The 25,010-nt window shown below is 43.4% G+C and overlaps 1 protein-coding gene across 9 annotated transcripts in view; it reads left to right on the top strand.

The window, feature by feature from the left end:
* Window positions 1-25,010, top strand: part of AGAP1 (ArfGAP with GTPase domain, ankyrin repeat and PH domain 1) — a 337,725-nt gene that overhangs the window by 223,722 nt on the left and 88,993 nt on the right. For 7 of the 9 annotated variants that reach the window (XM_051623022.1, XM_051623024.1, XM_051623026.1 and 4 more), the window contains one exon: window positions 15,140-15,301. The exons of the other annotated variants lie outside the window; for them this stretch is intronic. In XM_051623022.1, coding sequence (XP_051478982.1) covers window positions 15,140-15,301 — 162 coding nt within the window. The remainder of the gene's footprint in view (window positions 1-15,139; window positions 15,302-25,010) is intronic. 9 annotated transcript variants of the gene reach the window in all.

Here is a 25,010-nt window from a genome sequence, read left to right on the forward strand (position 1 = left end):
AAAACAACTTGGTTTTACTGAGCAGACATCCCTGAAGGTCTTGCGTGGAATGTTGTATTAGTTCAGCCTGGGACATGAAATTTCTGAAGCCACAATTACAGCAGACTTTGTCAAGTTGTAACCTACCCCTCAAGAGGCTCAGAGCTGGCACTGCCACTGGGAAAGTTCACAGGAGAAAATTATTTGTGGTTGGTTTATTCTTCCCATTTTGCTGTTGAATTTAGAGGACTGGGTGCAGGGAGTGGTTTTGTTTTTCAACGTACTCCATAATGTAGGGAAGAAAAGCACTGGAGTGAGTCACTAAACCAGCAGTAAGATGTCTGAACACAGGCAAAAATTACTTCGTAACTCCAGAAAAGTAAATTTCTGGAAACGTAATCAGGGATAATACTAATAGGAAGATTATAACATGGAATTTAGATGTTTTGGCATATACTTAGGTCAGAGGAAAACAGCTTGTACGTGACTTAAGTTAATATTGCACAGTTAATTTTGTTACAGAACTCTCTGCACTTGTGATGCTTTCTTTACATGAAACTGTGCACTAGCCAGCTTGCTCTGGCAGGGATGGAAGCCATGGAGAAGGTATCCTGGCTAGGCAGAAGTTTTATCACACAGCAGTTGGTTTAAAAGAGACAAGTTAATTATGATAGAAAGTGCAAATGCTGGGAAAAAGCTCTGCCTTTAGATGGTGTTTTTTGAGTAATGTGGTGGGAACAGTTGGAGCTTCTGTCCTCTCTTGACGTCTTCATCATGTTGCTTAGAAATACCAGAAGACTTTTCTGTTGTTGATTTCTGGTTATAGCAGTTCAAGAGATCTACTGTGGTTAAGTCTTAAAATAATTAATGTCCTCCTAATGAAAAAAGGAGTTGTATCCAAGGGAGGTGGAGCCTGGTTCCTCTGTCATCCCCCACCTGAATACCTTAATTTCCCCCCTCACGCAGCTGGGACACTACGCCAATCCTACTGTAATTTTAAGCAAGTTCTTGACCTGCTTATCTTTGTGTGATGCTTTTCCCATAGATAACACAAGGATTGATGTCTTAATTGTCTTAATTGTATTATCCCTGCAGCTGGCTGGAAGCATAACAGTTTGAAAGCATCTTTGTAACTTGCTGGTGGGAGCAGGTGAAGACAGACTGGACTGAATAGCTTTATTCCCTACATGGCAGCTGGCCAGCCTGTTCCTACCTAACTACCTGCTGTCTCCTGCCCACTTGGGGTGTCAGGGGGTATGGAAGGTGGATGTTCAGGATTCTGGGGGAGAGGAGTGTCAGTGAAGATGCAAACAGCTCTGTGAGGTTGTATTTCATTAGTTCAGCTGCATACACAGCAGTTTCAGACCTGCTGCAGTATTGTCCCTCACAGCTATTGCTTCTGAAATGTAACTTGGTACATTCAGTGCATTATCAGTCATCACACCCCTTCTTTAGGGTTTTTTTCTCAGCTTTTCTTTCTTCTGAAGAAGCTGCCTTCTTTGAATCTTTCTTACTTAAAGGCTATGTTTGAGGTCTGTCTGGTTATTGCATTACTGGACAGAACAGCCAGCAGTGGGACAGAGAAGCTGCTTTAGGAAGCTGAGTGATCGAAACAGCAGTTAACTCAATTAAAAACAAGGCCAGATCTGGAAAATAACTGTCAGCAGCTCGGCTGTGTGTCAGTCTGTATGTCACCCTCCATACTCTAATGTGCAGGTAAGAGTGAGGAGCTGCAGAGAGTGATTTTAAAATATTAGGGTATTATTAGTTTTGTAAAAAAAACCCTGTCACAAGATGTTCCTGGCTTGTTAGTCTGAACTTTCCTGTGCTCAGGTATGTTGACAGTGCTGGCTGTGCAGAGGGTCACAGCTGCTGTTGGGTGGGAGACCCATGGGTGCTCGGCACGCGGCTTCTGGAGCACAGGGAGAACTTCTGCTACCCCTGCAGCTGCCTGCCATGCGACTGCACGCATTTGCAAATTATCCCTTTGAGGCTGTGGTGCTGTCTCTGAGCTTTTTCTCAATTGTTAGTGCTGGCAAAATGTTGTCTGCTTGAGTGATGCTTTAAAATCGATCACAGGGCTGAATTGTCTGTTAGGGTTTTCTCATTGTTTCTTGTTAGGTTGTTTTTCCTCCTCACAGAGGAGGTTTGGACCAAGCACAGAAAGAATCAGCACTTGCTATTTTTTAATTTTTAGGTATGCAATTACACTGCATTCTTGCTGCTTGGTGTGTTACCTCTGCCCCAAAACAGCAAGGTTCTGCTTTTTGCCAGTGCAGACTTGGTGCCTGGATATTCTGTGCTTGGATATCAGGACAGTATTTTTTCATTGTTGGATTTGGTCAGGAACGGACTAATTTTTCTTCTGCTGTTATTTAATTGTGTACAGCTTAGTGGAAAGGCTAAGATATGAAAAGAAAACCACTGCTCAATTAAAATGTTGCATTTCAGATTTCCTCTGGGAACAGAATTCATCATCTTTGCTTATACATGGAGAAAGCACAGGCCCACTAAAAACTTCTCTTAGCTGAGCGTACCTCTTTCCTGTAACTTGGGTTCCTAGAAATGGCTGAACTGACTTCCATTCAAACATCAAAAGTTGGCTCAACTTCTAATCCCAACCACAGTCCGTGAGAAAATAGGGCACCATGAGCTTTTCCTTCTCATCACCTGGACCTAAGTGATCACCTGCATCAAATGTGTTCAGTCTCTTTCTCCCACATGTTTAAGCCCAGTGAAGATCTTCCCCAAGGTGGTTCCCTGTGAGAAGACTAGAAGGAGTTAGGCTAGTGAGAAAGATGACATCCTGAATTCAAACAGAGTATACTCAGTTATTTGTTGATATGATTTATAACAGCCACACAGTAAGAGAAAGTTTTATCCAATAGATCTAATTGATGGAGACATCACGTGCAGAAACTAAAGTTTAAAAATACATCATTCTCAGCATGTTGTGTTTAGTTGTGCTTTTGTGGCACTCCCTTGTCTGAACAAGATTGTTTTTCTGGTTTAAAAGACTGCTTGATATACAGCTATATAATAACCATCTTCATGACAGCTATCCTGATCTGTGAGTGTTTATATCCCAAACATCTGGAAGCAGAAACCTCTGGGAAATACGAGAAAAAAAAGCCAACATGACTCTTTCCTGCTAGGTTTCCAAACATGCACAAGAGCTGGGAGAAAAGCTTTTTCTTTGACATGGGGAGTCACAGTAGAACAGGAACCAAATTAGGAGTGAAAAGAACAGTGGGAAAAAGCAGTGTTTTCTGACAAATAAGGAGAAGGTAAAGCTGCTTCTGCTCTTTTAAGTCTAGACACCTTGCCTGGGAAAGGGTTGAAATTTCTCTTTCTGAAAGTGTTACCATAACACTTCAAAGGTGAAAGCTGGTCCCTGGGATTTCTTGGGTTCTTGGAGGTGCAGTCTGGACTGAGATTCTGTGTGGCTGCTTCTCCTGGGCAATGCAAAGGTGTAGTCGGTTGTTTTGGTTTTGTTATCTGAAGGCTTGAATAACGGATTTTTAATGGTGGCTTTATGAAGGGGGCTTGTACTTGTATGCTAACTTGGTAGCAATCTTGGAGTTGGGGAAATGGAAGTCTCTTCAATCTGGAGTTACTTTTATGGTATCTTAAAGTTGCTAAATGATGCTTAAGTAGCTTAAATTGAATTCTCGTGGTAGTGAACATGAGTCTGTTGATGCTCCTCAGTGGGAAGTACTTCAGAACAGAGGAGCTTATGGCCTTGCTCAGTTCCAACTTTATCTAAGAAGCAGGAGGTGAATGTTGCAGCAATGTCCTGAGGGCCCTGCTACATCAGCCATTGGCCAAGTCTCTCTGCCTTTCGGAAGCTAAGTCCTTGCTGACTTTGGAGCAAGTGTGAGTCCAGGGCTCTGTTACTCTTGAGTTGGGTTGGAGCTGAGCTGGTGACCTGAAGGTGAGCTTAGTCCACAATTCTCTCCCAGGAGTCATTTCTTTCTTCTCCTCTACAAACAACCCAAAGCCTGAGTTGCAGCAAGAGCCACTGATGTAGAAAGTTCATGTCTAAAAATAGCTTATGGTGTGCAGATAAATTGTTTCCTGATTAACACTTCATTTGGTGCTATTACATTTACTTACAATAGTGACTGTACAGTGTGTGAAGTATCCTAAAATGTGTTAGGTCCGTAGCCATCGTTAACTGTGCTAAAGGTTGTTATCTGCTAACTGTATGTGACATTTCAGACATGTCACAGGAACAGCATCTTCACATAGTTATACATGGGAGTTTTCTATCTGTTATCAGTTGTGATCATCTATCAAATTAATGCAGTGGTCGTTAAGTTATCGTATTTTGCACCAAAGTGCTTGGAATCAGGCTGAGTTGCAGGGACTGGCTTCCAGATATTTTTTTTTTGAGAAGGTAAATTGGTGTTTCAGTTAGGCCAGTATACCTTCAAAGTCAGGTTTCTGACACTGTGTCTGGAGATTCTAATTCCTGTCTAGTAATTCTGCTCTTTAAACACTGCATTCTTTTACCTTTTAAGCCTGACTTACATCTCCAGCCCTGCCTGTCCCATTGGGTAGCCATTTTCCAAAATACCTGAACCAACAGCTGCTCAGTCTGGAGAGAGCCAAACCCTCTGCGGTGTGCTGTGCCATATGAGGAGGGGAAGCACCGTGCAAAGTCATGGGTCTAGCCAGGAGCTTGCTGGTGTAGGCAGTTGCTCCAAAGCCCATGGATCTTGGGTGCCTTTGCAATATATGCAGAACTCTGTTCTGGATTCTGCTCTGAAGTCCTCACTCGTAGGTGACTGAGCTTGCATACTGGAGCAGTGTCTGTCCTGACAGTGCCAGATGTTACCTGGTGGAGTACCCAAGAGGCCAGAGGTTGGTAGTTATTTGCTGCTAACTTTGTGGTCTGGTGTGGCATGTGAGATGCCTTCACACAAAAAGTTTTCTACCTTTCGACTTGAGCACAAGTTTGATGGTTTTGCCCCAGATCACAGCTGCAAGTTTGTGACTTATGTTAGTCATGAATCACTCGAGCCAGTTTTCCATTTGGTTGGGTTTGCTGTTAGTTCTACGATATGCAGTTGTAGTGAAGGAAAGGAGAAGTTGTCAGTTTGGTTGTTTCAAAGGAACGAAATTGTAATTGGATTGGAGATTTCCCTTTCATCCCACTAGAGGGGGATCCCTCAAGGTCATCTTCTACAGACCCCTTGCACTAGGAGGTGCCCTTCCCAAAACTAGAGAGAAACAAACTTTGAGTCTTACTGCCTTATATTCCTTATGTTGGGAGGAATGCAGGACAGCTACTGGTGTTAACGAAATAAATATTTGATAAAACCACTGCATTTGTTGAGTATTGAACAGCAGTGAGTTTGCTTAGATTTTCTCTTTAGGGAGAGAAGGATGATCCTTTCTTACAGAGGGCAAATGGTGCCCGTCCCTGCTGAGGATTAGGTAGCTAAACAGTGCAATCCTGTCACAAAGCTGCAGGCAGAAGTCTGAAGATGCCAGACAAGACACAGTCATTGCTGCTCGGCCTGTGCCTCTCTCCCTCTGGTTGATTTTCATGCCTCCACTGTGCTGTATCCTGAATAAAATCACAGATCTGTCTTGTCCACCCGACGCAGTCTCGCCAAGTTTTGACGGTTACACATTGTAATACTAACCGGTTGGTTGTTAAGACCTTTGCAGAACTGCTCATTCTTTTTCCCCCAGTGATTTTAAAATATTAAAGCCATCAGGAGGGTGGAAGCTGATTTACCAAAAGGGAAAAAAAATTCACAAATGTGTTTTGAGTATTGAACTGCCGTTGACATCTAAAGTCCCAACCATGCTGTTTTCCTCCACACTCCAGCAATCAGGACATCCAGCAAACCCATAAAAAACCAAACTAATAGCATGAATATTCAGTGACCTAGAATACTAATTATTGTCATGAATATTAATGTGATCGGACTTGCTTTTTCCTCTTCTCTTTCTCTCTGGCTCTTTTTTTTTCCACTCAGCCGGCTCTAAAGATGGACCATAATGAGAGCATTTAAGAGAGAGAGCGCTCTCCGCCGTGACAGGGACCGGGGTAATAAGGAGAGCTTGATTAACGTGGTGCACTTGGGGGAGAGATGAGAAGATTCACGTGGGCCTGTTGTGGGGGAGGCAATGAGGCACCGGCGGCTGTGTTGCTGCTCCCTCAGATTAATGAGGCCTAAGAGTGCATTAGGAACAGTGACAAAGGTTTGATCTAATGGGCTCAGTCATTTTTCCTTTGAGTGACAGACGCACAGAAGTAATTGGCTGTGCAGAATGGCAGCTCATTGGCAGTACTTAAGGATACATTATCCCCGTTGTGTGGCCCGCAGAGGCTGTTTATCAAAACTGCTCACACTGCAGACATGCATTCACTTAGCTGCTGTTACAGTGGCAATAGCTATAAAAAAAAAAAAAAAAGTCATCTCGCATTGGTATCTATTGTCTCTTTTTCAAAAATAAAGTTTCTTTGTTCCGTTTTCTGAAGAGCCTGGAGGATATTTGAATGCCAGAGGGGCTCTGGGTGCAGCTCGCAGGGGTTGGGGAGGTTTGTAGGCTCAGGGAAAGCTCCCAAAGTTACTTGGGTTAATCTTAGCAGCTTCCGATGTAAGATCCAGTGCCCAGGTAAGACCTCCCCCTCCCACCCCCTCTCCAGCCTCATTATTAATAACTTCCTCAGACAGTCAGAGGGATTAGGAAGCATTTTACATCTTTTGCCTCAGGCCCCTACACACACTTCACTTTACATGCGAGCAGCGTAGTGCCTCGGAATGATTTGATTTTGTGCTGTTATGTTTTGCAAAGTTCAATTCACAATTCTGAACAGGATTTGCAACCAAATAAAAAGCTATACAAAGTAGAGCATTTGCTGGTGTAAAATGGTCACCTCTGGGTCTTAAAGATGCAGTCTTTACCAAGCAGGTAACCTCAGTCAGGACCTGCCCAGAAAGCAGAGCATATCTCATTTATTACTGTTATTTAATAAAACTGATGAAAAATTATAATATCCCTACTGGGAAAGGAAAGCAGACTTTGATCCCAGCAGAATAAATAGTTGGTATCTCAAGAAGCCCTTGGTGGAGATCCTGGCTTTAACTTTCTTTTAGAAGAGATGTCTCCTCTGATGACTTAATTTTCCTGCACCCTTGCTGTGTTGGTTTGGCATGCTCTGAGAATAATAGCTTTTCTCGTTACACTCCCAGCACCATGTCCTGCCCTGCCAGGATATTTCTTGGCACTGCCTTGTTTGTTCATTAGTACTGACCCTTCTCAGTTTGTACACTACTAATCACGCCCGGTTCGCAGAGGCTGTGGGATGGAAGGTCTTCCTCTGGTAAGAGCTGCTTGTCTTCAGGAAACTTGTCCAGATAAAAAGTGTTGCTGAAAAAAAAATAAATCATACAAATAAGTTAAATGTGCAAGCAAGTCATCTGCTACAGTATCAGAAATGATTGTCAGTGTATTGAGGGAGAGTTTCAGTACTGGAACCAGTCTGTTTGGGGAAGATATTGTAATCTCACTTTCTCTTTCCATGTGTGAGTAGCCTCAAGTTACTGTAGATCCTGATGTGCTGTTGGCACACTCTTGTCACACCGAAACACAATCCACAGCTACTTCACTAGATTTCCCTCTATTGTAATAACCCCACTCAAAGACATGGTTATGGAGGTTGAAGCTCTCCAGCCCTGGTTCCACAGTGGAGCTTCCTGAGAGCATTGGCAGACAGTGCTGTGACACCTGGACCATTCCTTCCTTGCCCATGCAGATATTACTCAAAGAGAGAGTCATGGTGCTGTTAGGATAGTACATAGCAGTTTACCTGGATTCCAGTGCTGGGCATGAGCTGTCTCTGGAGTTAGCAAAGAAAGAGCATTCATCTGAAAAAGATGGGTGCTGGGATGGGAGGCAGCAAAGTGATGGAATCCAGAAGAGCCGTCTCAGACTTTCCTCAGATAGGTTGTCCCAGCATTCATACTTCTGGGGGAAGCAGAAGGCAGAAAGTGACACTTAGGGAAAGATTTGTCCACTAGAAATATTTATGCACATCTCTAGGAATTTCCCGGAGAAGCTGTGGCTGCCCCATCCCTGGAAGTGTTGAAGGCCAGGTTGGATGGGGCTTGGAGGAACTTGGGTCTATTGGGTAGGTGTCCCTGCCCATGTCAGGGGGTTGGAACTAGGTGGTCTTGAAGGTCCCTTCCCACCCAAACCATTCTCTGAATTCATGAATTAACATAATGGAGAACTGAAGAACTGGGAAAGGAATGCTTTTCATCTTTTCTGGCCTCTTTCACTTTCCTTTTGCACTCTAAACATATGATCATAGTTTGGGTTGGAAGGAACCTTAAAGGTCACTAGGAAGGTCAAGGAAAGTCAATGAGGGGAGAGGAAGGCATGGAATAGAAAAGAGCAGCAAGGAATGATGTCTCCAGCAGCTCCTAGGGATGCCTGTCGGTCTCTGCTGGCTGGGGAGGGGTTTTAAGGGAATTGGGGCCTTATTCTGTGTTTAAATCCCTGGCTGGATATCTCAGCCCAAGCACCTGCAATGTGCCCCACCCTGTAAAGCTGCAGCCCAGGGGTCTGGGTCAGAGAGGGGCTCTGCAGAGCCTCAGTGCTGATGTGGCTGAGGATGGATGGGGACACAATGCAGGAGCAGAAGGAATTGTGTTGTGACTGCGTGGTTAGTGCTCTGGGGCTGGGAGCTGTCTGTGTCTCCTGCTGTCCCCCAGGGTCAGGGATTTCATCACCTCTGCTTGCTAGCATCATTCCTTCCTCTCCAGGTACCACCTACCATTTTAGGCTGGGCTTTGTTTTTCCCTCTCCAGTTGTCCAGTTGATTAACATCACAACTCTTGCACAACTTGTGTCTTTCCTGTGTGTGCAAGGTGCAAAGGGTGTTTCAGGAGGAGCCTGGAAAACACCTCAAGTGGAAGGACGATGCCCAGGTGTCTTCCCCAGACAGCTGAACTGGCCTTGGGGCAGCTGGCAGCTTCTCATGGTTGGAACCCTACAGCCAGCTCTGTGACACCTGTGTGTCCTGTCTGTGCCACCCGCCTGCTGTGCTCCAAAGCACAGGAAAAAAACCTCCCTCGTTTGGGAATGGGATGAGGGTCTGAGTGACTCTGTGGCACTGGTCCTGTCAGTCTAGATCCAAGGTCAGAGTCAGCAACAAAACCTGGAAGTACTGGGTGGTAATTTCGTTACTGGCTTTACCAAATTCTGCTTCCACACACCATACCTGCAGCTTAAAACCAAGCACTTACTGACTGAACTATTGTTTATTCAATACATTTGTCCTTACTCACCACCTTTATTCTTGCCAGATACATAAGATGCATTGCTGACAATGGTGCTTGTTTTTTAACTAGCCAGGGATTTATAGAATCCTTCATTGCAACTAATTTGCAGGGTGAAATTCTGGAAGGGACGGGCAAGGAAGAAACTTAAGGGAGCTGTGTTGAGTGTGGGTTTTGAACGGGCAACCAGCAAACAGCCAGTCTCATCTGCCTGGCAGTGCCTTTTGCTGAATTAGAGGGCATCTCAAGAATAGGCACTGTTCCTACAACAGAAATTGACCCAACATGATTTGAAACAATTAACCCTCTGATATCAAGAGTCAGGATTTCCTGACCTACAGCTCTAATGTCTTTTTCATTAGTTCTAACAGCTGGTGAGCACAGCCCTCTGGCCTTAAGAGGTTTATTTCTTTTTTTGGAAGAGAAACTCATCGTGAACATGAAGAGCGTAACACAAATAAAGCAGGGCTGTGGTGAAAGCCCAGCAGCAGGCTGGAGTTCATCTCATTCAGCCTTTCTCTGCAGGTCTCATGTGCTGCTGCCTCCTGAAAAAATACAGTTCTGCTCCATGACTCGTGCAGTGTCTGCTTGTCTCATAAATTCTGGAGTGTATTCGTTGCACTCCTGCACAGAACGTCTCGTAACCAAGTGATTTGTTTGGGAGAACCCACAAGTGTGTCTGCAGCAGGAATGGAGACCACCTCCATCTCTTCCAGTATCTTGCTTTTGAGGTTGTAGCTGGGAATTAGATTCATTCTGCATTTGTAATTGGCATAGTCGGTGAAGGCTTACTTTCAAATGGTGTGTTTGATAAAATAGCCTGTGCTTCCCAGTGAGGAGTCACTCTGGTATTTTTTTAAGTTGGAAGGCAGCAGAAGAGGAATTGCTGAGATGCTATCCACCCTACTGTTCAGTGCCAAGAGCAACGTGACAAAAACCCCAAGTGGCTGCCTTTTTATTAACATGTTTGTATTTCAGAGAGTCTTTATCTTTTGTTTTTTACTGCCTAGATGTGCACTTAGCACCTTCTGGGGTCCTATGCTTGTAGAAATCCTTGTTATTTTCCTCATATTTCTAAGTATGGCAATCTGACATGGCATTTATGGTCTGTTAGTTTGGAAATCTGCAACAACTGTTTGTGGAGAGCCAAAGCGAGCCTCTGTGCTTAGAGATGAAAACCCATCCTGCCCCCAGTGTGTGTGTTTCTGTCAGCCTCTTAAAGCATATTTTAATGCCTACACACAGGCGTGCACTCCTCTGCTCACTCCTCTTCTGCCAAAGCTCTTGTCTTTACTTTCTCTCTGCTGTTTGTGGCTGTTTACACTGACTGGAAGGATCTAGAAATTGGATTCTGGGTGAGCACGCTCACTTTTCTTAGAGGCTTCTTCTGCTGAGCATTGGCCAAACCTGGAAATTACCTTGAATCTTCATTTGGATGGGTTTTGTGGAGCTTAATTGTTTGAACGTTTTGTGAGTGCGATCAGAACGGGGTATTTTATAATATCAGAAAAGATAGTTTTAATAAAGGTGTCTAGAGCTAGAAAGAGGAACTCTTCCTTTGATGCTCCTTTGGTAGATGAAAACATTTTTGTTCAATAGGAGACCAGCATCTTTTTTTGCTCATTTGAGACCAGTTCTGGCAACATACTGATATTCATTCAAATATAAATGCCATATTGACTTTGAAATGCAAATTATTTAAAGAAAAATAGCATATGGTAGAGGTAAGTACCTTTTCAAATCAGCTCCCACACTTTAGCGATGTGAGTACAGCTAAAATTATTCTTTGGAAGGAATCTGGAGCCTTTGACACATTGAAGCTTGAACTAATCAAGGCTTCCCAGTAAGCATATACACATATCCATATCAAGGAAACAGTGCTGAGAATACATGGATTAGCATAGTAATTTAACTGCCCCCTGCTAATCAACTTAAGCAACCAGCTGATGCATATCTGATGTGTTTGAAGAGACCCTCTTTCACAACTCCAGACTGGGCCAGGTAGCTGACCATGGATTTCGTGCTCATGTTGAGAATATTTGTCTGTCTATAAGTAGGTGGTTGCACAAATATGTGTGTACATGTGTAGGCAGCAGTGCAGGATGCATCAAGGCCTTGCTTGTGAGAGCTTGGTGTAAACCTTTGTGTGCCTAAACCCAAAACAAGGGGTGCACTTCGCAAGGAGTGTTGCTGGCCTCCTCTTTTGATCCATCTCTGGCTTGTCTGCTAAAACACTGAGGTGATTTCAGCTGTTGAGGCTTTTATCCTTGAGCAAAAATAAAGGGCAATTGCTTTGTGGAGGTCTGGATTGGGATTTGCCTGTTATAGAAGGGGAAAAAAAAAAGCCCAAGGAGTGTTTTGTCGAAGCTTTGTGCAGCACAGGAAGTGGGCAAGAGCAGCAGTTGACTTCCAGTAGTCCTTGTGGTGTGAGGGCATTAGTGCCTGCTGGGCTGGTGGGATACGTGTCCTGGGCATGCTGTGACTGGGCTGAGAAGTGGGAAAGTTAGCACTGGGCTGGGAAATAATGGGTTTTAAATAAGGTTGTGGGTAATAAGTTTGTGCTTCAGCTGAACACATTTTAGGGGGGAGGGAGGAGAGGAAAGGGCCAGCTCTATTTTCTGTAAACCAGCCCTTCTGAGATCTACCCATGGATATAAGTTGTGTCCAAAGCCATTTACCAGTAATGATCCACAGATGCCCCAAAAGGTGCTACAGCAAAAACAAAGAGTTTGGATTAGCCTGCTGTATGATAGTCACCTGTACGTTGGATTTGGTAAACTCCTTTGCAGAGTTAAAAGCTTATAAACAAAGTCAGAAACAAAACCAGAAAAAAGTTGGTAACTTTTCTGTAAGTTAACTTAGAAACAATACAGATGTGAAGGACCTGTAGGTATCTCTTACCCTATGGCTCCTATTCCAATTGCAGTCAAAGGAGCTGCAGCTGTTTTGCTGCTATGTGTCAAAGAATACAAAGGGAATACAGAGCAGCTTCTGAGCTCAGGAAGGTGATCTTGTTTTGCTTTGGGATGGAAGAAGAAAGGAAAAAACCATGTAGTCATTCAGTGGGCCCTGATAATGTAGGTTCAACTGAACCTCTGGAGATCATCTCCTCCATCCTTCTGCTTGAGAAGCAGGGATGTCACCAGTGTCGGAAACTTAAAAGGATGGAGATCCCTCAGCTTCTTTTGGTAGCCTGTTCCGGTGTTGCACCTGAACTTTCCAAGCTGTAGCATTGCTGCTGTTTTGTATCATCCACAGCTCAAAAGCTTTTGCCCCCCTCATCTTTGTAAGTGTCCTCCTGGTAGCTGTAGGCATCTGTCCGGTCAGCCATTACCCCCCTGTTCACGAGACTAAATCAGCCCAGCTCCCTCAGCGCTCATGGGCCTCGTGTGTTAGACCTTTGACTGTCTTGGCAGTTCTTTGTTGGCTCTTCTCCTATTTCCCAACTGTCCTCTTTAAGCAGGGGACCCAGAACTGAGTACAGTGTCTCAGGTGCCCATCCTGGTGTGCCCAGCTTGCGGTTTGTGTTAAGGGCAGTGTTAATGCACATCCTGGTGTCCATTGTTGACTTGAGTTCTTCACAACAATGCTGCTACTCAACCAAATGGTTCACAGCCTCTGCTGCTACACCAGGCTCTTCTGCCTCAGGAGCAGAGGGTAGGACTTCTCCTTGTTGGCCTAAATTTCAGTTTTCTAGAATCCATTTGGTCTTAAGCTCTGTCATTCATTTCAGGCACTCCCTTTAATTTGTTGTCTCATCAGAATAACTTATTAATGTCCATAGCTTTTCTGTGTTGTGAGAACCAGAGGAAAACCCTGCTGGTTATTTCAAACTGAGGATCAGAGGCCTCACAGAAGTTCATTTGGAAGGAAATATTTCCTATAAGAGACCTGAAAATTTGTACCGTCAGCGAATATTTCCATTTTCTGTTGGGACTTCAAGGGACTGAGCTATAATTTGATCCTCTGCTTTGTACTTTCGTTTCCCTAGGCCTGATTTCTCAGCTGAACATTTCCTTGGAAGATGTTTTTAGAAGGTGATAAAACACCAGCATTAGCAAATTACTCTCAGTTGATGAGGTCAAGCACACCGTGTCTTGAAGAGGACCAGTTGTTAGAGGCATGAATTTTTTTCAGCAGTTGGGCAGATGATGCTCTGATTATGAAATTCTTTTGGACTAATGGGTGGCCCAGAGATGGTGACCAGAGAGGAATTGTGCACCAGTAGCTAAAACGCTGCCTTGGGAGGTCCCTACATGGTTCCAAAAGCAAACCTAGACTTTGCATAATTGAGCAAATCAGTTTTTGTGTATGTATCTCATGTCTACAAAGCAGAGATTGCCAAACAGAGGTTCCTGAGACTGAGCAAGTGCATCCAAGACTCAGGTGGACGGTGGTGGATCTGTGTTAAGGACTGAAGATGAGATTTAGTCTTGGGAAAGGAAAGGAGAGAAAGGAACAATTATGCCAACTCCAATAAACACAAAGTAGTTCACTAAGCTCTGCTGTCTTCCCAAAGGCTGCTCTGGGAAAAGACATAATGATAGAACTGGGAGTCAGGAGATCTGGGTTTTATTTTCAAGTCTGCCACAATCTTCCTTTGTGGCCCTGGGTCATTTAACCTCTGAAAAATGGGGGAAATGATAGCAGATAATTAACAACCTCACAGGAGCATTGAAAATTAATTCATTAATTTTTCTGAACTCATCAGTATAAGGTGCAATAGAAATGCAAAGTGTTAGGTTATTTTATGAAATTGTGTCTGTTTCTTTCCCTTTACGTGTGTTTTAAAGAGTGTCCTTAAATCCATAGAAGATCTGTGTGGTACCTTTTGAGAGCCTGCCACGAGGAGTGAAATGAGTATTGTGAGCTCTTTGTGTCTTTATGATATGCTGGAAATGGCGTAAAATGTCCTTAGAAGCCACAACTGCAGAGCAGCCTTTGGCCCGTATCAAGTTGTGAGTAAGACCATCAGGAATCTGATCTTTTAAAAAGATTTGAACTGTTTTGCCTCTGAAATTGGCTCAGCCAGATCATGCTTCACCCAGTTTATTGTGAGCAACCTGTCCCTGTTGCACCCCCTGGCACACACCGTCCAGCCTTTTTTTGCCTTGGCCCTCCCAGTGGATGAAAATACTGGAATAGTGGTAGTGAAAATACTGGTAGTGTTTATTGGGTAAGGCCGGTCTTTGGATCTTACCTTTTGTGTTGTAGCCTTCAGTTAGGGTTGTCTTGGGTGTGTTGCTGCAGGATGAGACACCAGAAGGACACTTGCAGTCACTGGACAAGCCTCTAGCATGGACTTTGTGTCACGATATTGCTTTAAGGTTAAAAATCTGAGTTTGGTCTTGCAACACTAGTGAGTAGCTGCTCCCCATCACTGTGTTCTTGGCTGCATTTGGGGGACATACTTGTTTTGACATTTTATTTGGAGGTAATGTTTTTAAGCATGTTGAGTTGGCTCAGTTGTGTCTCATCTTGGTTGCTTGCATAAAGAGTGGTTTTCAGGAATATGTTTATTCTCTGTGCTCAGTCTGTCCTTCGTGCTCCATCTGTGGAGAACCTCAACTGAACAGGGACTGGTTTGTGGAAGATTGTGTTTCCTAGATGATGAGCAGAGGGAGCTGACATCTTAGAAGATGTAGGCTCTTTTGTCAGAAGTTCCTAGCCAGATCTGCATGGGCTGCTGAAATCTGCCATGCCTAAAGCTGGTCACAGGCCCCTTGTCTTCTGAGCTGGTTTTTGTGTTGGTTAAGTAATCTCTTTTTCTCCTCTGTGAAGTTGCACCCCTCCATCTTCATGCAAATCCATTCTGTCTTCTCTATTGACACAATTTGTTTTCCGTTTATGCCTAGGGAACGTGACTACTAGCACATCTGTGTCTCAGATGGCCAGTGGGATCAGTCTAGTCTCCTTCAACAGCCGCCCGGATGGTTTGCATCAGCGCTCTTACTCGGTCTCCAGTGCAGATCAGTGGAGTGAGGCCACAGTCATTGCCAACTCTGGCATTAGCAGTGGTAAGAAACCTGGAGCTGGGGGGGTTACCTGCTTTGGGGTGAAGGGGCGATTCCGTGCTTTGCTTGGTTAAAAAGAGGGAAAGGAAAAATATACAACCTGATCTTTACCCAGGGGCTCTGTTGGAAGCCAGACTTCTAGCAGCTGAGAAAAAAGGAGAACAGGGAACAGATCAATACAATACTTCTCCAGCAGGAAGAGCTAATGTAATTACAATGCTGCTTAATTTTAATTTCAGGTACATAACGTAGGTTGTTCACTTGATATTCTTGTTTCCTCGCTCCGTGTGGTGGGTATTAGCAGTAAATGATCCTGCAGCTCTTGTCATCAGCAGTCCCTTCTCAGCTCTGTTCTTCCTTTAACATATGCACACTCCTGGCACAGTCCTCATGTGCTCTCTGTGGAGCCTTCAGCAGCATTCAAAGCAGCAAACACTATTCCAGGTGGTGCTTTGCAAGGTTTTAGATTGTAAAAGTGAGACAGGGGTTGTTTTTAAAGGGTATGCCTGGTATTTGATAATGAAATGGTTAATCTGGCCTGGATGTAGTGCCTGGGAGGGACGGAGATCTGATGGTGTCCACCTCTAGCTGACCTGCAAAGGAGAGCATCCTTGGGGCAGCCATGGTGGGTGGGCTGAGTCTGGGGTGCTTCTGTTGTGGGTTGCTGTAGAGGTGAGTCATACTGGAGAAGCACATGTGTCCAGGAGCAGGACATGTGATAGGCAGTGGGAGAAACCATGGAGGGTTCATGGAAGAGAGGGGAAGTAGAGATGAGCACGTGAAGGAGAAGAGTGAACTGAGAAGAAATTGGGAGTATGGATAACAAGGAGAAACATGCACAGGATAGGAAAAGGGGGAAGGAAAGCTGTTTCTGATGGCTGCCCCTAAAATAGAGATAATTACATGAGTATAAATAAAGTATTTCATATGTTCGATATCTCTCTGTATGTGTACGTATCCTTAAGGTTTGAATCTGAGCATAGCCCTGATACTGTCTTAGGGTTTTTAAGCAGCTGTGGGCAGCTTTTCAGTGCCACGTTAGCTCTGAGTGGGGTTAACTCTCAGGTTCATAGCTGCTGAAGCACGTTTGTGTCTGGAGCTCTAAAGTGTTGGGCAACATCTTCAGTATTCACAGCAAAATGGTACAGGAAGCACCTGGTGTTTCAGCCTTGGTGACAGGCAGAGATCCTGCACAGCAGCAGGATTAAATGCTGTTCCCTTCTGTGTCCACCAAGCTCCCCTCTCCTGTGGGGACGGCTTAGTCTTTCTGGGCAATCTACCTTTCCAATGAACTGGTTTCACAGTTGAAGGCCAGAAATTCCTTTTCCTTTTCCCCAGTTCCTTCACCATTTTAATCCACCCCAGTACTAATTTCCCTTTTAAAAGGTTATACCAATGCTTAGACTTTTTGTGCCCTGCTTTTATGCTGCAGCTCTTCAAAGAAAAGTTGGAGAACATTGTGTGTTTGTGCTTGGAAGGAAGGCGAGTGAAAACCAAGATGCAGTCTCTGGTCCTTGACATACCTAGAGACAGGGCAGCAGATACCATCCCCTTGCTCCTTAGCCCCAGGTGTGACAACTGAGGCTGCAGTAGAGGAAAATCTCCAAAATATGTAGAAAAATAAAAATATAACCTGAACTCCTGCCTCTTCCCTTCCCCTTGGCTTCCCAGTGCTGTTTCAACTTTGGAGATATTGCTGGACTTCAGCTACATTTTTTTCACCTGGGATTATCCATAGTTGCTCATGGGTGGGCAGTAAGAGGGTTGCCTGGTCCAAGGGGAGCCTTTTGTAGCCTGTTCAGGTGTTTGTTTGGTTCAAGAATGTGCATCCACATGGTTCCTCCTCTATACATTGTTTTTCTCCTGCAAATTTCCTTAGCTAGGAAAAGCAGGGTTGTTGTGAGGAGCTGAGGAAAATCAGCATTTTCCATTCCTGGGGAAGGGAACTTTTGCTCCCATATGAGCTCTGCTCTCCAATATGTGTAGCACCTTCGTCTGACTTGGTGTTCATATGAGATTACTTCTGGATCAGAAGAGACGACAGCTAGAATTAGCTGAGAAATAGTTACTCAAAACATGCAGATGACTGGTGGATATTTCTGAATAAGCCTGACTCGAATCCTTTCTTGCAGGGGTTCTAATTAAGAAAAAAAACCCAACCACCAAAAAACAATGAAAGTTGTGGGGTTTTTTACTAAAATGAGACTAACAGTGAGCTTGAGGCAACCAAGGGTCAGCAGAAGCAGATGTATGGCCATAAAACTGCTACAAAACCTCAAGAATAATTCATTGCTGTCAGTGTATCATCTTTCAGCAAGCTCATGGATGTGTCCTTTATGCTGGCAAGTTGACGCATGAAAAAACCTTTTTAATTTCAGGGTTTTTTTTTCCTCCATTAAAAGATTTTTGAATTTTAGTCATAAAAAGATAATACTGTGAAAGCAGCAGGTATGGTGAGAAGCTAAGCATCTTTTGGAATTCAAATGCCAGTGTACTGGAGAATATGCCTGCTTATTGTCACATGGTTTTATTGTAGACAAAATAACATATTGGGATTCAATTTTTCTCTGCACCTTTTTTTCACATTAAATTAATACTTTGTGTGGCTCTGGAGAACTTTTCAAAGTCTTCCAAACCAGACCTTTGGTTTCCTGGGGCTTCTGTCTTTCAAGCAGCTGTGAACATCTCCTAATTAGATAAATTACTTTGTAGTGGGCAGAGCCACAAAACAGGAGGTGCTGGTTAAATTAAAGGGGAAAAATAGAAAAATCCATTCTCTGAAATGGAATGCCCCACTGCTTTATGACTATTACTGTTGTAAGGTTTTACATTTAAGTACCTGAGGTTTAAAATTAAATGTCTAATATAATTTGGCACTGGTAACATGAAGCCTGTGACTGCCCTCGGAGAAAATCTAGACAGCTTAGTTCAGTGTTTCAAATTGCTGCCTGCTTGATAGTGAGTAGCTCGTGTGACCGGCTCACTATTTAGCTCAGTACCACCTGCTGTGCAGCATAATTTTAAATGCAGTAACAGATTTGCCTTAAAAACTCAGAAATTATAAAAGGCTATTCCAGTAGCACATGAAAAATTAATACTTTTAACATTTTTTTCCTTACTCTTGTAAGTACTTGACAGAAGTAATTTTAGCAGCAAGGGAGAATAAAAACTGGGGGCAGTAAATCCCTGTCCGGGAACCTCTTGTGTAGATTCTTTATGGACCCAGAATTGATCTACATGTCAGATCCTGATGTAGTTTAAACTGTTTATCACCCTAATGGCAGTAGAGAAACTGTGAACATCAACTTATAATCCTCCATGAAAGAAATTGGTGTTTGCAGTCAATGAAGGAGCAGCTTGGCTTGATTGATAGATTTAGAACAATTACTGCTGCGGCACCCATTGGCCAGGAGGTTTCCCTGGATCCGTTGGAACCCTGCAGGTTTTTCTGTGATCAGTCTTTTCCTTGATGGATCATTTTCTTCACCTGGGATTATCCATAGGTGCTCATGGGTGGCAGTAAGAGGGTTGCCTGGTCCAAGGGGAGCCTTTTGTAGCCTGTTCAGGTGTTTGCTTGGTTCAAGAATGTGCATCCACATGGTTCCTTCTCGGCACGTTCAGCTCTTACTGTGTTCTATACATTGTTTTTCTCCTGCAAATTTCCTTAGCTAGGAAAAGCAGGGTTGTTGTGAGGAGCTGAGGAAAATCACCGCCAGCTCTGGTAGCTTGCAAAACTGAGGTTCATGAGCCTTGGCTCACAGAAGACTGAGGAGGTTATTTGCCTCCTGGAGATGAAGTAGCGGCTTGTTCCTTCTCTTTTTAAATGTCAGGTTTTATCACCTGGCTTCTAAGGCTGTGTGCTGAAAATACTAGAGGAAGGCTTTCTTTCTTACAGCCAAGACATGAAGCTGTTATGAAACAGCCTTGCAAACAGTAGGTTGCATGGGACAGGGATTTCTTTCCTCTGGACTTGTAATTTGTCATTTGAATTCTAGCATGATATAAAACTCTGCAGTAAATCAAATATCTGTTTAAATATCCTCCACTTAAGCTTTATCACTGTACAATTGCTTGTACGGGCCATTTGATCTCGGCTGTAATTTATGTAAGTTGTAATACCTGGTGTCTTCTGAGTTTCTAACAGTTTGGTGTTAGGGTTTATTAATGTGAAATTGAGTTCTCACTGCACCATGGGGTAGGAGAGGTCAGTGGAGTGTTTATATTATATGCAGACCTTGCAACTTGCCTTCCTTTCCTGATCATGAGCACTTGGAGTGATGAAATGGTGGAGTCTTATGCTGTACATGGAAAAAGAAAATGGTTCAACTCGTTTCTGACAGGGACAGCACTTCCATTTCAAAACTAAACCAGAAAACATTGTTTAGAGTTGTTCCAGTTCAGCAGCCAACATCTTGAGTAGGGAAAATTAGATCATTAGTAGAATTAGATTAGTAGAATTTCGGAATTGTGTTTTGTATATAGATGGTTTAGGTTAAAAGACCTTTTTCATACTTTTTTTAAAGTAGGAATTCCTGAGAAGCAAATAGAAAGTCACTTTTTTTTTTTTTCCTAGCTGCTCTAGAGCTACTCTGAGGTTCCCTGCAGTTGCTAATATTTAGTATTATAAAATAGCCATGTATAAGACAGTATTTGTGCAAGTAGTTTATATTGTCTTTAACAATAGGAAGGGAAAGGGAAATTCATCTACTTTTCACAGCCTTTTGTGATCAACAGCCAAATTGCTTCTGGAAGTACCTCCAGAGGGAAACTGTCAGGGTAAACTCAACTAGCAGCAACTTATTACTACTTTTGCTTTCTAAGCAGCCTGACATACCTTGAGGAAACCTGGATTATGAAAGACTATTTTTTAGCAGTTTCTGGGAAATTATCCCCTTTCAACATGAGATTGCATACTCCAAAACTTCCAATATTAAAATATAGTTGATCTTTTTGACAAGCTCTTCCCTGAAATAGCCCAGTCAACCCAAAACATTGAACCATCTTCTGCAACAATGTCCTGGGTAGCTGAGCTCCCACCCGTGTGGTGAGAGGCAATAGGAATCTGGTGTTAGCTCAGAGTTGCTGTAGCACCTTCATGGTGGCTGGTAATGCAGAAGCTGCAGAACTTCACATTTCATTTCTGATTTTAATTTCTGCAGTTCTACAACCTGTGTTTCCCCAGAACAACCCCAGACATGCAGGGCTGTGTGGGGCAACAAATAAGGTCCTTATAATAAGAAACTGGTCTCAACCTTCATGCTTGGTTTCAAAGCAGATTATGAGTTGGTGTTCCTCTTGCCTGAGAAAAGGGGACAGGAATATATTTTATTTTCACAATGAATGAATTTTGCCAAATTGCCCAGGCAATCTGCCAGCACCACCATGTTCAGTCTGTAGTTTCAGCAGTTTTCACTTGTGCAAATTATGCTGTCCCTGAGCGTTGTGTATCTCCTCCTGGATCCTCACCACATGTGAGGCAGAGGCATGACATTTGCAGCTAGGTGTTCTGCTGTCATATTCTCATAGTTGTGTCAGTCATCACGTTTCCATTGCAGCATGATCAAGAGGAGGATGGTACTTAAATAAGGCCCTTGAAGTGGGGGTGTTTCATACTGGTTTCTGGGGTTAGGTTTCTGGTTTGTAGAGCATCCGAATCTCAATGGAATGGGAAAGTTTAAGGTTGCCTTTCTTGGGAAGGTTCCTTCCAGTTTCACAAAATACCTTGTGTTCTCTGAGCACATGATTGTTGCCAAAACAAGGGGAAAAACATGTCCTATCATATAGGTGAAGAAAATCTATGTGTGAGATGTTCCTCAAATTCTGCTCAACATACCATGCTGGAAAAAAAAAAAAAAAATCATCGGGAGCAAAAGTCTCTGTAACCTCTGTGGGTTCCAACACTGCTGGTTTGCTTAGTGCCCTTAGTGCCCACCCTGGCCTGGCCTGGAGCACTTCCAGGGATGGGGCAGCCACAGCTCCTCTGGGCAACCCGTGCCAGTGTCTCACCACCCTCACACTGAAGAATTCTTCTTTAGCTCTCCAGAAACCCATCTGGTTTTCTTCAGCTCCTCTTCTTTCTGCCTCCTCCCTCCCCCTGTTTAAAGAATTGTTGCAATTCAGCAGTTGCTGCATTTGGTTCCAAACTGGCAAGAAGTGTGAGTTTTCATCTTCAGATAATTTGACATGGGCAACCTCGTGCTCATCTCAATCTTGTTAACAGCCTGAAGTGCCAAATGTCTGTCAGTAAATTGTTTATGGGACCAAATTAACTTTTCAAGTGCGACTATAAAGCTTTGGGTTTTTTCCTTGACTTATGGATGCTTAAATGAATATTTTGCATTTTAGTTTTGCTTAAAATTTAAACTGAAATAGGAAAACATATAGCATGTTCCTTGTCCTGGGGGAAAAAGATGAATTTTTTTTCTGGTTACTGACTTGATTGTTCAGTAAATCAGTGGCTTTTCTGCCTGTAGCTGGGCCTGGTTGTCACACCTTCCCAGTTTGTCCCCACTCATGAGAAAAGAAAAATACCAAACTGAAGCCAAAGCACTATATTTTTATTATGGAGCATAAACTTTAGCCTGAGAGGACAGTGAGAATAGTGCATTTTCTGTCTCAGGTCCTGGGGAGCTGCTCCCTCCCTGACCTGTCAGGCACAGGGCTAGGGCTGCGCTGCCCTGCTCGCCGAATTCAGCCACCGCCCAAAGTCAGTGCTTAGGAAGTGAGGAAAGGGGGTACCCAGCACTGCTGGCACTGAAAATGGGGCACTTTTACATTCGGGTTGTGTTTTAAAGTATCTCTCTCTGTATCTCCACAGCTGTCTCCTTGTCTAACTTCAGGTGCAAGCTGGCTCTGTAGCTCCCATGCTTGACATTTGACAGATACAGTGCTTAGAAGTCTGTAAAATACATTCTGTCTGTGTTGCTATATTAGTATCTGTCAGGATGGGTTAATATTGACTGTGTCTGTGCCCCTGTACAAAGCAGGTTTGTCATCAGGAGGACTGGCCTGCACCCTCATTTGTTTAAAAAGATGGTTTAATCTTTCAAATTTTTTTTAATTATTTTTGTTGTTGTTGTTTTTATTTTAAGTAGTTTGCTTTAATCTTAGATATCTGTTTGCAGTTTGGAATGAGCTTTTCTTTGATGTTCCTTGGCAGGTCAGTCACCAGATAGTTTGAGATAGAGCTTCAGCTGTGGTTCTGTTTCTGAAGTAAATGTGACCTGTGGTCTTAGACTGCTTCAGTAGTGGCTGAGGCATCAACACATCGACCGTGTTCAGCAGCAGCAGCAGAAGGACAGATCTTCTGGCACAGCTATTAAAAGCTGAAGAGCTGCACTTGATGTGAGGATACCTGCATGCATTCAGGAGTGATGGATCTTGATCAATTACAGTTGCAAGGCAGTAAGGACACCAGCCAGATTCCCACAATATGCTATGGGAGCTTACTAGCTTTGAAAAATAAAAGCATGTTTACAGATAATAACATAAATTCAGTGAGACACAGTCCTAAGTCATCCTACAGGAAAGACATCATCCTGCAAAAATTAGTGTGACACTTTAGAGATTCTTCTAATTCAAATAATACAGCTTAAAAATTTCATAAGCCAAATGCTTTCCATATTTAAGGACCTTGAAAGTAAGACTGAAGCAGGGAAAGGAGTTAACTTCCCGGATCAGTACACTTTGGGTTTTCTTAATCTTTTTATCTTAATTTTTAGTAGTCCACATTTACAGCATAATACATTTTAAATTTAGATAGAGTTTAGTAAAGTTTTAAACCCTTAAGTTGAGCAAGTAAGATGTGTATAGCTACGAATGGAGTGATTCCCAGTTGCAGAATTTCTTCTTTTTATGGCTGTACTTTGGAAGTTCACATGGATGCTTGTAATAATGAGGTTCTTGTTCAATGTATGTCCAGATGCACAGGGCTTTGTTTTGCCAGGATCTGGCCAAAGTGTGTGCAGGAAGCACACACCATGCTTGTATTTTTTCTCCAACTTAATGAAGCTTCTGTTCCAATTAACATGAGAGAGCTTGTCCCATCAAGCATGTCTGCTTGCAGGCTGGGTTTCTTTCCAGTACAGATCACAGAGTGTGGGGTACCAGGGTGTTGTGGATACCTTTCCCTTGGAATCCAACACTTCAAAGCTTCTTCACAGCATCTCCAGCTCAGGGGGTGAAAGAAGCCCCCGGGTTAAATCCGATCCACAGCTCCCTCACAACCTGCCAATTGTTGGGGTAGCTGGAGCTGAGCCCCGGCCTTCCCACAGGTGGGGCAGCATCTCCTTTCAAGTCTCTGGCCCTTCAGATGGAACACTTGATCTCCTCACCCCTTAATTCAGCCCCCGTGTGTGCCACCCAGGGCCAGGAGCAGTATCCAGTTTACAAGCAAGTGGCTTTGCTGGTGCATAGATTTTGTGAGAGCAAGAGAAGGGGTTGGGTTATCTAAACCCCCAGAAGAGCTGGAAAGAACTGGAAAGTGCTCAATTAAATTTAAAAATCATGAAAAAAAAGGTTGTCCGTGACAGTTTGTCCTCTGACACCTATAAAAGACAGCAAAGATAGAGCTTTATGTCAAGATCTTCACTTTTCAGCTGTAGGATTCTGCATTAGGGAAATGTTTAGTTTTGCTTTTGATAAGAGCATCCATGTTGTTGCTTCCATTCTTTCTTTTCCATTCTGACTGGTGCTCATGGCATGCGTTACCAGGAAAGCCTTTTCCTGCCTAGCTTGATGCAATTAACTGCCTGTGGTATACAGCAGTTATTCAGCTTTAATTGGAAAATGTTAATAGTGAAAGTCTCTCGATTTTTTTTTTTCCAAAGCACTGGTGTTAGGGCTCGTTACTGAAGTCATATGGACTGGCAGTGGAGAGTTTCCTAACCTCTTCTCAATTACCAGCAAGTGGGTTTGATGCTTGAAGTTATCCACAGGTTCTACAGACTGAAGGTTAAAGCACAAAAGCAGAGACAAGTCGTGGCTCTTCCAGCTCTGAGCATTTCTTTGAAGAGAGTAACTTCTTCCTTTCTGCCTTATTTTGCCTAGCTTGAAACACAAAGTAAATATTTTAGTAGGAAATGATTCAGTACAGTGTGGGTTCATTATTTTCTGAGTGCCTTGAGACCTAAAAGCAAAATAATGTTAAATGAGGGGTTTTTGCAGTTAGAGGACAATGCTGGTTGTTAGATCAGCGTGGAGCTCTGACCCTCTCTGTGTAATTAAGGTGAATTTATTATGCATATCCTTTTGACCAAGGATACAAATTAGCATTTGTCACATAGTCGTGTATGTATTTGATCATGATGTAGCTTGCTCATCCAAGATGCATTCCTTTAGTGGTGCTCCAAGTGTTTATTTTTCTGCAAATCACCATTACTTGGGATGGTCTCGACGCACAGTAGGTAACTATTCTTGAGGTGCCTGGTTATCCTCCTGTCTTCAAAAGTGGGGCTAGACTAACCAACACTTGACCTGGAATTGAACCAAGAGGTACCGTCCCTGAAACCATTATCCATCTTCCTTCTCCCGCATGGGGTGGCTAAGTACTAGTTACCTGAAATCAGTAACCATAATTAGCTGCCTTTTGCAATATTCCTCACCTCTCCATTCCATACCCAGTTGGTGACCAGGAGAAACAATGCCCATAGCATCACACACCCCATTTGTAGCAATTCAGGGCAACACCTGTAAGATCACATCTTCTCAACAG

Source organism: Apus apus, chromosome 6, assembly GCF_020740795.1.
Source record: "Apus apus isolate bApuApu2 chromosome 6, bApuApu2.pri.cur, whole genome shotgun sequence".
NCBI classification, from domain to species: Eukaryota; Metazoa; Chordata; class Aves; order Apodiformes; family Apodidae; genus Apus; species Apus apus.